General features: G+C 44.5%; 2 protein-coding genes across 3 annotated transcripts in view; one reads left to right on the top strand and one right to left on the bottom strand.

The window, feature by feature from the left end:
- MCMBP (minichromosome maintenance complex binding protein) overlaps positions 1 to 16429 on the top strand; it is a gene marked incomplete at both ends in the record, with an annotated part of 46799 nt that overhangs the window by 73 nt on the left and 30297 nt on the right. For both annotated transcript variants that reach the window (XM_080694295.1, XM_080694294.1), the window contains one exon: positions 15956 to 16041. In XM_080694295.1, the coding sequence (XP_080550421.1) occupies positions 15956 to 16041 (86 nt within the window). The remainder of the gene's footprint in view (positions 1 to 15955; positions 16042 to 16429) is intronic.
- LOC308261786 (small integral membrane protein 30-like) lies at positions 11058 to 11237 on the bottom strand (the record flags this gene model as incomplete). Its single annotated transcript, XM_080693913.1, has 1 exon — positions 11058 to 11237. The coding sequence occupies one exon, from the start codon at positions 11235 to 11237 to the stop codon at positions 11058 to 11060; it is 180 nt and encodes a 59-aa protein (XP_080550039.1).

Genomic DNA, 16429 nt, shown 5'->3' with positions numbered 1-16429 from the left:
GAACGCGCGGCCCCGGGCCCGGCGGCCGCAGGTGCCTCCACCTGCCGCGCGGCCGAGGCCTCGAGGCGGGCGGGCCGGGGGGCCGGAGGGCTGATGGACGGCGGGCGGCGGGCTGATGGGCGGCGGGCTGATGGACGCGGGCTCGCGAGCCGCCCGCCCGGGATTTCAAAACTTCCGGTGGGGCGCCGGCCTCGCCCGCGTCCACGCTCCTCCGCGGCGCGGGCCTCCCCTGCGGAGACCGGCTTGTACGCGGTAGCTGGTTTTCCGTCCCGGCGACCCCGCGTGCCGCCCGTCTCCTCACCTGCTGCCGCGCCCCGGCCCGCGCTCTCCCTGCCGACTCCGGGCGGCGCCGCCGCAGCTGCCGCTCTTCTGCCCGGGGCCCGGCAGGACCCGTGGAAACTGTTCCGGGCGCTGGGCCTGGCCCCGCCCGGCACCGCGAGCACCGCCGGGCCGCCACCCCCGACCCGCGTGCAGTTGATGCGGCGTGCTGGGGTTCCTTGGCTCTTTGAAAGCATTCGGAGGGCCCAGGGGTGTGACTCGGAGGTGGAGCGCGCTCCTTCCCATCGTGGACGAGGCCCCGATCCCATCCCTCCACTCCCCCAGAAGAGAAGAAAAGCAAAAGCATTGTGTGCCTGTGTGTATATGTGGAGTTTTAGAGGGAAAGTCTAGCAAGCAGCTCAGTAGTTCGCAGCAGCCAAGTCGAGGGCACGCGATATATTTCTTGTAGAAGGGCCTCTAGTGCCCACAGCAGCTCTCTTCATTTTATCTCATTTTGGGGGTGAGAAGGATTACTAGGGATTGAACCCAAGGACTTTCCGCTTCTGAGTTCAACATCCTCAGCCCTTCGTTTTTTATTTTTTTTGGTACTGAGGGTGGAACCAGGGGACATTCTACCTCCGAGCTACACCCCCAGCCCTATTTTATTTTATTTTTTTAAACCAGATCTTGCTAGGTTAATGAGAGTTTAACAACTTGCTGAGGCTATCCTCGAAACTGCAAACCTCCCAAGTACTGGGATTATAGCACGCGTCGCCATGCCCCACTTCCTTTTATTTTTATTTTGAAACAGGATCTTGTCAAGTTGCTGAGGGTGGCCTTGAGTCTGTGACCCATCGCAGGCCCTCAAGTACTTTTTTGTGTGTGTGGTGGTGGTACTGGGGTTCCTGGAAGCCCATCTACCTCCGGGCTACACTCCCAGGCCCTATTTTATATTTTTATTTGGAAACGGGGTCTCTTAAGCCAGCGCTGCTGGCTTCGAACCTGCGCGATCCTCCTATCTCCGCCTCCCAAGCAGGGGGATTACAAGCTTGCGCCACTGCACCCGGCCCTCAAGTACTTTTAAAAAATTTTTTTGAAACACTGAGTTGCTGGGGAGCTTAAGTTGTTGAACTGGAACTACGATTTTTTTCTGTCTCAGCCTCCCAAGTATTGGGATTATGAGCTTGCACCACTACATTTGTTATTATTTTCAATAAAAAAGGGGGAGCCAGGCATGGTGGCGCTCGCTTATAATCCCAACATTTGGGAGGCTAAGACAGGAGAATCGTTCACGGCCAACTTCATCAGCTACTTAGTGAGGCCCAACTCAGACCCTGTTTCAAAATAAAGAATAAAAAATAGGGTGTCATGTGGAGGTAGAATGCCCTGGGTTCCATCCCCAGTGCCAAAAAGAAAAAAATAAATAAAAAAGGGGAAATTTCAGGAATTTACAGAATACAAAAAGCCATTCCAGTTCTTCATATTCAGGATAATCACTCCAGCTCACGGATGTCCCCTGTTTTTTGTTTTCTTTGTGTGTGTGGGTCTGGGAATGGAACCCAGAGGCATTTGACCTCTGAGCTATACCTCCTGCCCTAGTTTTTATTCTTTATTTTGAAATAGGGTTTCACTGAGTTGCTGAGGGCCTCACTAAGTAGCTGAGGCTATCCGTGAACCCCTGTCCTCTGGTCTCAGCCTCCCAAATGCTGGGATGACAAGCGTGCGCCACCACACCCGGCTCCTGTTTGTTTTATTTTATTTTTTATCTACTTATATATGTATGTCGAGATGGGGTTTCGCAGCAGGCTGATGTCCTCAGACTATCTTGCCTTAGCCTCCTGAGTGTCTGGGATTGCAGGCATGCGCCACCATGTCTGGTCTGAAATAATGTTTCTTAATATATCTTTCCAGTTGAGTCTCAGGGGCATTTGCTTTCCCACTCGATTGTCCCCATCATGTTAACCTCGTCATATATTTTAGTTTAGGTGACTAATCTAGAACTATGTGGTCCAGTTGTCTAATACAGGGGCCACTTATAGCTATTTAAATTAGCTAAAACTATAAAAAACTAAAAGTTGAGTTCCTCAGCTCAAAAAAACCATATTTTTTTTTTCTTTTTGTGGGGGGAGTTACTGAGGATTGAACCTAGAGGCATTCCAAGTTATACCCACAACCAATTTTATTTCTTATTTGAATGTAGAGTCTCACTAAGGACCTTGCCAGGTTGCTAAGGCTGGCTTCAAAACTGCGATCCTCCCGTTCAGCCTTCGTATTACTGGGATTCCAAGCGTGCACCATCACACCCACCTACCAGCCGTGTTTCAAGCGCTCATGGATTCGTGTGATCAGATACTTGTGTGTGTGAGGCAGTACAGGTATAGAATACTGCTGTCGTGTCAGAGTTGATGTGCAGCACGGGTCGAGTGCTCTCTTTTTAGTATGTGGTGCCAGTTTTTTGATAACCATCTACTACTTACTGAATCTTTCTCTTTCAGGATCTGAATTCTGTCTGTATCTTATCAGGTCTAGTTTTTAAACATCTCCTTTTCTTTTTTATTGGTGTATTGTAATCATACATTAAACATCTCTCAAATCTGTACAGAGATCATCTCCAAGACTATTGTCACGATTCAGGTCATTGTGGTCTCTGCCGAGTGACCGGGATAGCCTCCCAGCTGGCCTCCTGCCTCCAAATCGTGCTTGTGCTTCTCTTTTCTTCTCTGTGCTGGGATCAAGACCATCAGTGTCTTCCTGTTGCCCTTAATATCTGATCAGACCTTGAAAAAGTGGTTTACAAGGCCCCTGCGGGTTTCACCTAACTCTCAGATTGCATCAGTGCCTTCCTCTTGATGGTCTCCATCCCGGTTGTACTGAACCCTCCTGCAGATCTGATCTTGAACCTGCATCTAGGCCCTCTGTGTCGGCTGTTTACTTTGCCTGCTTCTCCCACCCATCCCAACTCCCCTTTTCTGGTTAAGTCTTTTCTTTTGGAAACCCAGTTAGGTTAGGCACCCCTACAAGTTATCACATCCTCTGCACCCCTAAAAAATTCCACATAGAGCACATTGTTGAAATTGCTCGTTGCCTGAGTCCCGATGCTAGATTTTTGCTCTTTGAATTCTGGGCCTGTGTCCGCATGGCTCACGGTTACATCCTTATGCCTGGTGCTTTGGAAGTGTTCAGAAGACACTGAACAGGAGCAGTGTAAAGGCTCATCGATGGGGGGAATTAGGATGGTTACTATGACCGCAGGCCTCAAGTTTGGGACAGTTCTACTGGGCTTTCTGTTGGTCCAGGTATAAGTTAATTCTTGGTTCAGTCAGATAAGAAACTTTGAAATTCTGTGGATAGCCAGTCGTAATTGTGAGTCAGAATCCGTCTCTGAGCTAGTCTGTTTGCAGTTTACATCTGCCGCATTAAGTTGTTCATATGTAAATTTCTTCCCTGTGAGCTTTTGTAAAATGCCTCTAGAGTCTGAGTTCTGACTTCACATTCTGGGTTTTATATAAAAATGATTTATATACAGGATATTGTGGCCCCTGTGCTTCTGATTTAGAAATATAGTTCAACAGAGCATATGCGTCTGATGCTAATAGCTTAGCCAATAGCTTAGTCCTAGCAGTGCTGATCATAGTGACCCATATCAAATTGTTTCCTTTAAAGATGGGAACTTTAACCAACAACAAACTTTTATAGTGTGTGTGTGTGTGTGTGTGTGTGTGTGTGTGTGTGTGTGTGTTTCTGGGGATCAAACCCAGGGGTATTCTGCCTCTGAGCTATATCCCCAGCCCTATTTTGTTACTTACTTATTTATGTATGTATTTACTTATTTTGGGGCATACTACCAAGGGCATACTACCTCTGAGTTATACCCCCAGTCCTATTTTTCTTTCTTTATTTTGAAACAAAATCTCACTCAGTAGCTGAGGCTGGCCTGAGAACCTGAGCTACTCCTGTCCTTGTCTCCCAAGTATTGGGATTACAGCCCCTGCCACCACACCTGGCTTAGATGGAAATCTTACAATAATCATTTCAGTTAGTAACTGCTTTTTGTGTGTGGGAGGAAATTTGTTTTGTTTTATTTTGCAGTACTGGGGATGGAACCCAGGGGCCTTCTACCTCTGAGCTACACTCCCAGTTCTATTTTTATTCTTTTTAATTCTTTATTTTGAAACAAGGTCTCACTGAGTTGCAAAGAGCCTCACTAAGTAGCTGAGGCTGTCTGCGAACCTAACTGCAGTCCTTCTGTCTCAGCCTCCTGAATGCCGGGATTACAATCGAGCATCACCATGGTTTATTTTGTTATTTTTGAGATAGCATTCCACCCTGCTGCCCAGGCTGGCCTTGAATACAAGGGATTCTGCTTGAGCGTCCCCCGAGTGGCAAGTACACACTCTCACACCTGACCATTATTGCTCTTAATTTCAGAAGAAGTAGCTTTTGTGTGTGGGGGTGGTCCTGGGGATGGAACCCAGGGGCTTCCTACCTCTGGGCTGTTCTCCCAGACCTCTTTTTATATTTTATTTATAAACAGGGTCTCACTAAGTTGCTGAGAGCCTCACTAAGTAGCTAAGGCTGGCTTCAAGCCTTTGCGGTACTCCTTTCTCAGCCTCCCAAGTGCTGGGATTACAAGCGTGCGCCATCTCGCCCTGCTGAGGAAGTAGCTGGGTTGTTTGTTTGTTTGTTTGTTGGCAGTACTGGGGATGGAACCCAGGGGCATTGTACCTCCAAGCTACACCGCCAGCCCTATTTTTAGTCTTTTTGTTTTTTGAAACAGGGTCTCACTGAGTCGCAAAGGGTCTTGCTAAGTAGCTGAGGCTGTCCTTAACTGCGATCCTTCTATCTCAGCCTCCCGAGTGCTGGGATTCCAAGTGTGGGCCGCCACACCCGGCTCAGAAGGAGCTTTTAGTTTCAGAAGTAGATATTTGTCAGCTCTAATCTGTTTTACCACTTTGACTTTAGCACGTTTTTGCCTCTGATTATTATTTCCACTATTATTTCTAATAGAACTAGACTGGCTCATATCCAAAGAGCAGTCGTATGTGGAGGGAAAGAGGATAGAGCATCTATCACTAGCATTTTGGGGAATTTAAAGCACTAATAAGAGCCACTAAAACCTAGTCTGCTCTTTATTGTCACCATGAACCTAAGCAGACAACTCACAACTTGTCTGTACCCAGCTTGACTCTCTCCTACCGCCCTGCCCTTCGTAGACCAGTGAAAGTGACCCACAGTCAGCTAGAGAGAGCAAAGCTTGCCTGAGGCTCTGGGCACCACATGCATGTGTGCACGTGCGCGCGCGCACACACACACACACACACACACACACACACGCACAGACACCACCCCCACCCAGGCAGAGGAGGGGCTGGCTATTCCAAGCCTGAGTAGGAGCAGGAACTGGGAAGCCAGCAGGAATCCAAACAACTCTTACCTTTTCCTCCTGCCGTCAGCTTTGTCTTTTCCACTGCAGAGCTCCCAAATACACTTGTTCTCAGTTCTAAGCCACACTAGCTAGCATATTTACCTTAATCCCAAATTTTCCAGGATAGAAAATCTGGTTGGTCCAGCACAGTCACATGTCAGCTCCTGGATTAGTCAGCTGCTGTCATGGCACAGATTTATGTGGGACAGTCATTATTGTGGCCCACATTATTGTGGCCGCAGCATTGGGAAAGGCGCTCAGGGTAGGAGCATGGATTGGGCGGCTGTAGCAAGACATATATTGTTTGTTTATTGTGGTCCTGGGAATTGGGCATGGGGGCATTCTACCTCTGAGCTGCACCCCTAGCCTTTTTAATATTTATTTGTGGTAGGGGGTGACCCCAGGGGCAGTCTACCTTTGAGTTACACCCTCTGCCCTATTTTATTCCTTTTATTTTTATTTTTTTATTTTTTTATTTTTTGCCGGTCTGGGGATGGAACCCAGGGGCATTTGACCTCCGAGCTACACCCCCAGCCCTATTTTTTATTCTTTCTTTTGAAACAGAATCTCTCTAAGTTGCAGAGGGCCTCACTAAGTAGCTGAGGCTGTCCACAAACCATCATCCTCCAGTCTCAGCCTCCCCAATGTTGGGATTATAAGCATGCACCACCACGCCTGGCTTTATTTTATTCTTTTATTTTGAAACAGGGTCTCACAAAGTTTTTGAGGTGGCTGTGAACCTGTGATCCTCCTGTCTTAGCCTCCCAAGTACTGCCCCACCTATTTTTAAGTTCTGAACAAGAAATGTGTGTACGTATTGCCTGCACCTAGCACAGACCACACTCTTCAGTGGCCACTGTGTGGCTACTCAGAGCTCCTCACTTGCCGTATGGCTATGTTAGGTTAACTAGTTTTTAATCTTGGGGTTTTTTGGTTTGTTTGCTTGCTTGTTTTTTTGGTACTGGGGATTGAACCCAAGAGCGTTCTATCTCTGAGCAACAGTCCAGCCCGATTTTGTGTGTGTGGTAGTGGGCGTGGAACTGAGGGCCCTTTTACTTCTGGGCTACACTCCCAGCCCCATTTCATTTATTTATTTATTTATTTATTTATTTATTTATTTATTTATTTATTGCTGTGCTGGGGATGAAACCCAGGGGCATTCTACCTCCAAGCTACATTCCCAGCCCTATTTTTTAGCCTTTTTATTTTTGAAACAGGGTCTCATTGAGTTGCAAAGGGCCTCACTAAGCTACTGCTGTCCCGTCTGTGAACTGCTGTCCTCTGGTCTCTTACCTCCCAAATACTGGGATTACAAGTGTGCACCACCACACCAGCTCTATTTTATTTTTTATTTGGAAGCAAGGTCTGGAGCTGGGGGTGTGGTGGCACGTGCTTGTAATCCCAGCATTCGGGAGCCTGAGACCGGAAGATCGTGGTTCGAGGACAGCCTCAGCCACTCAGTGAGGCCCTCTGCAACTTAGTGAGACCCTGTTTCAAAATAAAGAATAAAGCCGGGCGTGGTGGCACACGCTTGTAATCACTGCACTTGGGCTCACACGGGTTTGAAGCCAGCCTCAGCTACTTAGTGAGGCTCTCAGCAATTTAGTGAGACCATGTTTCCAAATAAAATATTAAAAAGGTCTGGGAGTATAGCCCGGAGGTAGAAAGCCTCTGGGTTCCACCCCCAGTACCACCAAAAAAAAAAAAAAAAAAAGAAAGAAAGAATAAAAATAGGGCAGGGGATGTGGCTCGGAGGTCAAATGCCCCTGGGTTCCATCCCCAGACCCGCAAACAAACAAAAACAAAGTGTTGCTAGGATGCTGCGAGCTTCGCTAAGTTGCGGAGGCTGACCTCAGACTTGCTCTACTCCTGTCTCCACCTCCCAAGTCCTGGGATTATGAATGTGCGCGTACTTGCTCATCTTTTACTCTCAATTTTACCATCTGTTAAATGGGATAATAAAAGAACCCACCTCTTGGATCTGTTAGATCTGTTATAAGGATCAAATTAGATCAAATATACAAAGTGCTTAGATGGTGCTTGGCATTATCTTCAGTTGATCAAACATTATTTTGTTATAACCTACATTATTCTAACTATGTGTTTTCATTGTCGTTTGAGCCTTTATCATTCATTCATTCATTCATTCATTCATTCATTCATTTATTTTGCGGTACTGGGGATGGAACCCCAGGGCATTCTACCTCTGAGTGACACTCTCAGCCTTATTTTTTATTCTTTATTTGGAAACAGGTCTCACTGAGTTGCAGAGGGCCTCACTAAGTAGCCGAGGCTGTCCATGAATCCTCCTGTCTCAGCCTCCCAAATGCTGGGATTACAAGCATGCGCCACAGTGCCAGGCTCCCTTTTTATTTTTTATTTTGAAACAGGGTCTCTAGGTTTCTGAAAGTCTCACTATGCTGCTGAAGGTGTTCTTAAACCCACCATCCTCCTGTCTCAGCCTCCCATGCAGTTTTAACTTACAGCAAAACTGAGTGAAAAATACAGATTTTTATGTGTCCCTCCCACACACATTGCCTCCTCCACTTATCAGTATCTCCTGCCCAGAATGGTACATTTGTCACGATTAATGACTCTACATTAGTCCCAGTTCTTGGAGGCTGAGACAGAAGGATCACAGGTTCAAGGCCAGCCCCAGAAATGTAGCAAAACTTTCAGCAACATAGTGAGACCCTATTTCAAAATTTTAAAAAAAAGGTTAGGATATAACTTGGAGGCAAACGCCCCTGTATTCAATCCCCAGTCCCACAAAAAAGGAAAATAAAAAAAGTGAACTTGCATTGACACTTTTATCACCCAAAGTATGTAGTTTATATTAAGGTTCAATCGCGTGCATTATGTATTATAATTGGTGCTGTCCTGGCTGCCCTAAACCTCTTAGCTCCACCCCAGAAATCTGTTTATGCAGTTCAGTACATTAAAAGATTAAAGAAAAAGATATGACCACCCTAGTGACATCAACAACACATTTGATAGTCTAAAAGGTGTGTGTGTGTCTGGAGATTGGACCCAGGGGTTCTACCTCTAAGCTACACCCGCAGCCCAGTTATTTTTGTATTTGAAGCAGGATCTCTAGGTTGCTGAGTCTCGCTAAGTTGCTGGGGCTGTTCTTGAACCTGTGATCTTCCTCTCAGTCTCCCAAGTACTGGGAAATTAGGAGTGTACCACCTCATCCGACTCTAAAGCCCATTTAATGATAAAAATGATCAATTGTGGCATGATTGTAAACCTGGGAGTATATGAGAGACCATCTGCCTTGATTCTTTCCCTTTTTGTGTGTGGTGGTGGTGGTTGTACTGAGGGTGGAATCCAGGGCCTCACACGCACCCCAGCACATGCCAGCCAAGTGCTCCCCGGCCGAGCCGCTCCCTCCGTTCTTTTCCTTTTGAGACTGTCTCTGTGTCACCAGGGCGGCCTCACAGTCCTCGTCTCAAAGCCATCCTCCTGCCTTAGCTTTCAGGGTGGCTGGGACTAGGTGTGCACCTGTACTCCCAGCTTAACTTTTTTTTTTTCCTACCTCTAGGCCATACTCCCAGACCTATTTTATACTTTATTTGGAAACAGGGTCTCACTAAGTAGCTGAGGCTGGCTTCGAACCTGTGCAATCCTCCTGTCTCAGCCTCCCAAACGCAGGGATTACAAACGTGCGCCACCTTGCCCAGCCATTTACTAATTTTTTAATTTAATTTAATTTTGTGGGGATACTGGGGATGGAACCCCAGAGGCATTCCACCTTTGAGCTACACACCCAGCCCTTTTTTGAAACAGGGCTTGCTGAGTTACTGAGGGTTTTGCTGAATTGCTGAGGCTGGCCTCAAACCTGCCATCCTCCCCTCTCAGCCTGGAAGTACTGGGAATGCAGGCATGCAGCATCGCGGCTGATGCATTTCTTTTTCTTACTGAACAGAAACATGGCATCATTTCCACCCAGCTTCTCCGGCATTTCATCTTACCAGTCACTCGAGCCTCGCTGACGATGTTCTCAGGGAGCCCTCAGAGCCCTCCGAACTTGTCTCTAGTTTGTGCCACTTGCTTTTTAGGTTTCTGTAGAGTATCATACCTGGGAATTTAGCTGGGCATGGTGGTGCATACCTGTAATCCTAGTACTCGGGAGACTGAGACAGGAGGATCCAGGTTTAAGGACAGCCTCAGCAAGTAGTGAGGCTTTTCAACCTAGCAAGTCCTTGTTTCAAAATAAAAAGTAGGTCTGAGGGTGTAGCTCAGAGCTAGAATACTCCTAGGTTCAATTCCCAGTTTAAAAATAATAATAATAATAATAATAATAATAATAATAATAATAATAATAAGCCGGGCGTGGTGGCACACGCTTGTAATCCCAGCATTTGGGAGGCTGAGACCAGAGGACAGCCTCAGCTACTTAGTGAGGCCCTCTGCAACTCAGTGAGACCCAGTTTTAAAATAAAGAATAAAAAATTGGGCAGGGGGTGTAGCTTGGAGGTCAAATGCCTCTGGGTTCCATCCCCAGACCCGCAAAAAAAAAAAAAAAAAAAAAATAATAATAATAATAATAATATTAAGTTTTTTTTCTTCATTGTATTCATGAGTTGATTCTGTTATTTCTTGGACTCCATATCTCCCACTTAAGTAGATTCTTTTTAAATTTTACAATTTTTTTTTTTAAAGGTGGTATGACTTAGTGAGACCCGGTTTCAAAATTTATTTTTTTTTTTTCACAACATGAAGAGTTTATATTTAATGTAGTACTTCTCACCATGGGGATGTTACTCAACTGCTAAAAAGGTTTATTTATTTTCTTACATTAAATTAGCTCTTCCCTTTTAATGTCAATATAAAGGGGTTTTTAATACATTATTTTCTCTATTTCAATATTAGATACACTGAATACATATCTTCTAAACTTCTTTGCCCCAGAGATAAAAGTTTCAAATTTAGTACACTATTAACTTGGGAGATAAATCAAATGGATATCTAATAAAAATGTGGAGGAAAAGTCTCCTCACCAATTCAGGAGGCAGTGATGATAACTAAACAGTGGCCAACTGCTAGCTTCTGGGCAAAGGCTTCCTTCTTATTTCATGTGCTATGCAAATTCTGAAACTATAAACTACTACTTATGCAAATTTAAGCCGTCTTCTTTGACCATCTAAGCAGCAAACACAAATTACAGACTGCATTTTTCAGTGCATTAGTTGTTGTAAAGAAAACATTTTTCCCATTTAACAAGAGACTATTTCTTTTAATTTCATGGGGAAACAACGACAAACGTGAAACCATTATTATTTGTTGGGAACTTTAGAGACCAAAGCTCAGGTTTAGCCTCAATAGCACAAAGGGTTTCAGAGCGAAGTTGAATTCAAGAAGCCCTTGAAAGTCACATCTGTCCACTTCTCTTTCGTGCATATACACCCGGGCAAGCACAGATGCCTGTAATGCTGAGAACCACACCTAACAAGAGAGCTAGTGCATCTCCGGCTTCTACTGCTTCAACAACTGGCAGCACCAAAAGCAAGGAAATGAGGACTAAGAGCAACTGTGTTGAAACTGAGGTCATGATGTTGGGATCTTGAGGACTGAAGGTTCCAAAGAAATGGGAAATATAAAAGTCTATCTGACTTGAAATATTCCTTTTCTGGAACTCCGGATGCTGAGGCTAAGAGGTTACACGTGACACTGCCTTCCAAAAAAAAAAAAAAAATAGGGCTGGGAGTGTAGCTTGGAGGTAGAATGCCCCTGGGTTCAACCCCCAGTGCTGCAAAAGAAAAAAAGGTGGTGTGAAAACCAGGCACGGTGGTGCACGCCTGTATTCCAGTACTTGGGAGGCTGAGATAGGAATCCTGATCACAGATTGGAGGACAGCTTCATCAAGAAGTGAGGCTCTCATCAACCTAGGGAGGCCCTGTTTCCAAATAAAAATTTTAAAAATAGGCTGAGGGTGTAGCTTGGAGGTAGAATGCCCCGGGTTCAGTCTCCAGTGCCACAACACACACAAAAGTGGCGTGAGAAGAGAACAAGAGGTGCCTTACTTAATGACAGAACAGTCAGTTGACCAAGAAGACATGCCCCTAGGTCTTCCAAACTACAGAGTTAAGGATACCTGAGGCAGGAAGTGCAGGCACTGTGGAAGATGGACTACTCTTCTCTCCACTCTTAAGAGCCCGTAGATAGGAATCAGCAGAGATGTAGAACACAGTCAGCACGCCAATCTAATCGTCACTTGTCTACCAAATGCCAGGATACATGTCCTATTCAAGCGTGCACAGAACATTCGCCAGGATGAATCATATCTTGAGTCGTCAACCAAGTACCAACAAAATCAAGGAAGCGAGCTCGTGTTTGTTCTCTGACCATAATGAAAGTAGGTTGAAACTGGCAACAGAAATTAACAGGAAAATTCAGAATTGAGAAAATAACATTTTGAGATGATCCATGAGTCAAAAAGATACAGAAACAAACCCACACACCTATAGTCAATTGATCTTTAACACAGGAGCCTTTTTCAACAAATGGTGCTGGGAGAACTGGCTATCCATTTGTCGAAAGATGGAGCTAAATCCTTACCTCTTACCATGCGCAGGAATCAACTCGAGATGGATCAAAGACTTAGAAATTAGACCAGAGACTGTGAAGTTATTAGAGAAAGGCATAGGATCAACACTCAACATACAGGCTCAGGCAATAACTTTCTCAATAAGACCTCCAGAGCTCAGGAAATTAAAGCAATAATTAATAAGTGGAACGGCATCAAACTAAATGTTTCTTCTCATCAAAGGAAACCATCAAGAACCTAAAGAGAAAGCCTACAGAATGAAAGAAGATTTTTTAACCAGCCACCACTCTGATAGAGCGGTAATATCCAGAATATACAAAGAGCTCAAAAGACTACACTAGCAAAACAAATAACCCAATCAAGAAATGGGCAACTGAAATGAATAGACATTTCACAAAAGAAGAGATACAAATGGCCAATAGATACATGAAAGATGTTCAATATCATTAGCCATCAGGGAGATGCAAGTCAAAACTACACTGAGATTCCATCTAACCCCAATCAGAGTGGCAAGCGTAAAGAAATCAAATAACAAATGCTGGCAAGGGTGTGGGGAAAGGAACTCTTACACTGTTGGTGGGAGTACAAAATAGTTCAGCCACTGTGGAGATCAGTATGGAGATTCCTTAGAAAACTGGGAATAGATATACCATATGATCTGGTTATACCACTCATGGGTATTTGTCCAAAGGGGTTGAAATCAGAGAACTACAGTAAGATGCATACCCATGTTTATAGCAGCACAATTCATAATAGCCAAAATATGGAATCAACCTGGGTCTCCATCAACAGATGAATGGATTGCAAAATTATGGGAAATACACACAGTGGACTTAGCTATAAAGAAAAAGAAAATCATGTCATTCGCAAGAAGATGGAAAGGCCTGGAAAACATTATTTTAAGTGAGATCAGCCAGGCACAGAAAGAGAAGGGACATATGTTTTCTCTAATATGCCCACACTAGAGCTGGGCATGGTGGCACATGCTTGTAATCCCTGCACTTGGGAAGCTGAGACGGGAAGATCGCACAGATTTGAAGCCAGCCTCAGCTACTTAGTGAGGCTCTCAGCAACTTAGTGAGACCCTGTTTCCAAATAAAATATAAAATAGGTCTGAAAGTATAGCCTGGAGGTAAAAAGCCTTTGGGTTCCATCCCCAGTACCACACACACACACACACACATAATAATAATAATAATAATAATAATAATAATAATAATAATAAAAAATATGCTCCAAACTAGGGAGTATTAAGAATACCAGAGAGTATAGTCCTTAATATAGTCCCTAATACTGAGGGACTCCATATAATGGAGGGGAAACCTCAGCAAAGCTAGAATGGAAGGAGAGGAAGAATGCTGAGGTTGATTAATGGGGGAGCTACATCTGAATATGTATAAAAGTATGGTTAGCCTGGACACTCATTGTTGGGAGGGGAGAAGAAGTGGGGTGGGCACCAAGCATAGTCTGAATGTATGCCATTTTTAATACGTTCCACATTAAAAAAATTAAAAAACTGAAGGAAGCCAGGTAAGTAGTGCTCACCTGGAATCCGAGTACTTGGGAAGCTGAGGATTGCTGGTTCAAGCCCAGCCTTGGCAACTTGGCAGGACTCAGCAATCTAGCTGTTTCAAAACAAAAAAAAAAATTTTAAAGGGCAAGGGGTGTAGCTCAGAGATAAAATGCCCTTGGCTTCAATCCCCAGTAACTAACACACACACAAATACACAACAAAGGAGAGGTTACTGTGACCAAAGGGGAGGGGTGATTGCTGCTAGACTTGCAAAGCTGCCTGTTTGTCCATGTTGTAGTTATTTACTGTTACTTCCTTTAATTCAACTTGTTCTGTCCCGGGTCCTTGCTAGACTGTGGGGCTGTTTGTCTAAATAGAGAGCAGCTTGTAGGCCGGCTTTGAAAACTCCTTGTAATTCCTGTGAGCGCGCCTGGCTTTGCTCGCAGGCCCTCTCCTCGTCCAGACACTTGCCTTTCTAGCAGTGCCCCTAGGTGTCCTTGGGCGCCATTGCTGTTCTCCCAGAGTGCCCTGCGTCTAGAATCCCTCCCTTCCTACTCGGCAGGCTTCCACTCTTGGCCTCTCTCGAGGCCTCTTTTGACGCCCTCTCTGAGTTGCTTTGGTCCACATTACTTTTCTTTGGTTTTTGCTGCTCTTCTAACCATACCTGATCTAAGCTCTAAGTCCCTTTAGCTAGAAGTTGCACCTGCCAGCGTGCTGGGCACATGGTAGACTCAACTAATGCAAAGTTGTTGTTGTGCTCCATAAGTTTTTGGAATTATTTGCTTCTTTAATTGTCCAACAGTACCATGTATCTTGTAAGCTGGCCTTCACTTAAGAAAATTGTATTTGTATATATGCAAGTTACTAGGATTAAAGCTAAAGAACTTCATTACCATGTCAGTTAGACTAGCTCGCTTGGGAAATGTGGCTTTGTCTCTTGTTTTTTTTCTGGTTTCTTGAGATGTCAGATAAACAGCTTAGTTTCATTTTGGTGACATGGGGTTTTAGCATGGGCAGCTCCATTTTTATTTTTAGTCTGCTCTGTTGCAGGAACCTAGTCCAAAACAGTGACCTCCTGCTTTAAAAGAGTCTGTATTCTCAAATATTAGTGTCATAAAAAAACAAAGATTAGGGAACCTCTCAGATTAAAGGAGATTAAAGAGACATGGTAGCTGAGTGTGCTATATACTCCTAGACTGGGTCCTGTATTGAAAGGGAAAAGGCGATATAAAGGATAGTGTTGGATCCTGGCGTGGTGGCGCACGCTTTGCTTGGAATCCCAGCAATCGGGAGGCTGAGACCAGAGGATCACGGTTCGCAGACAGCCTCAGCTACTTAGTGAGGCCCTCTGCAACTCAGTGAGACCCTGCTTCAAAATAAAGAATAAAAACTAGAGCAGGGGTTGTAGCTTCAAAGTCGAGTGCCCCCCTGGATTCTATCCCCAGAACCCCCCCCCCACAAAAAAAAGGATAGTGTTAAGACAAATGACACTGAAGTGTGGATGGTAATGGTAGGTTACATTAAAAATATTGTATCAAGTTTGAATTTTCAAGTACATGAGAGATAAATGATATAGCAAGTGTGGCAAGGACACAGATTTCTATGTATGGTTTACATTTACATAAGTCTGAAATTATTCCCCCCAAGAAAGTTAACAAAATACCTTCTCATTTTAGGATAATTATACTTTTTTTTTTTTTTTTTTTCGTGGTGGTACTGGGGGCAGAACCCAGGGGTTTTCTACCTCCAGGCTATACTCCCAGACCTATTTTATACTTTATTTGGAAACAGGGTCTCACTAAATTGCTGAGAGCCCCACTAAGTAGCTGAGGCTGGCCTTGAACCTGTGCGATCCTCCTGTCTCAGCCTCCCAAGCACTAGGATTACAAGTGTGCACCACCACGCCCAGCTAGTTGTAAATTTTTTTTAAAAAGAGCTGACATAAAAATATTTTGATAAACAGTGCCTTACAAATGGCAGCACACGCTGCTTTGTCTAGGCCAGCCACGTCGGTAGCAGAGAAGCCTGCAGAAGCTCTGCACCCAGCCCTAACAGGGCAGGCAGCTACTTGAGTGCCTTGGTGCTACAGATGCACCTAGGACATTTCTTCATGTAGCAAATTTTAGTTCTGGTTGAACTGGGTAAGCTAATGTGTGACTCACCTGAATACATCTTTGAAAACTTGAGCTTTGTAAACATTCTCTTTCAGCTCAAAATGGAGTTAATCCTGACTGGGAGAAGAAAGTTATTGAATATTTTAAGGAAAAACTGAAGGAAAATAATGCTCCTAAATGGGTAAGTTTATTGCGATTTTAGGCTTGGGCAATCATATATGAATTCATAATATATGAACTAATGCGGTGAATACTTGGGTCTTTGCAAGTGATTTTATATTGTGCCTCTAGGTGGCAGTAACTGACTTACTTCCTAGGACGAGCCATCTATTACCTTTGTTTTATTACCTTCATTTTAAAAGAATTAGCACGAGTCAAAAGAACTCATCGAAGTAAATGCTTTTCTGCAAATTGAAAAGCATTCAGAAAGGAAAGCACTCTTTTACATTATAGTTAAGTGTTACTGCATAAACTTGCAAGAACTCAGAAGGTTTTGTCTATAGAATTACATTATGTTGGCCATGAGATCATTTGGTTTCCTAGTAGGGCTTGATTGTGCGTCTGTGTTC

This window comes from Muscardinus avellanarius (genome assembly GCF_963383645.1).
Source record: "Muscardinus avellanarius genome assembly, chromosome: 4".
Lineage (NCBI taxonomy): Eukaryota > Metazoa > Chordata > Mammalia > Rodentia > Gliridae > Muscardinus > Muscardinus avellanarius.
Note: the sequence above shows the minus strand (reverse complement) of the source record. Positions and strands in the feature narration are given on the sequence as shown.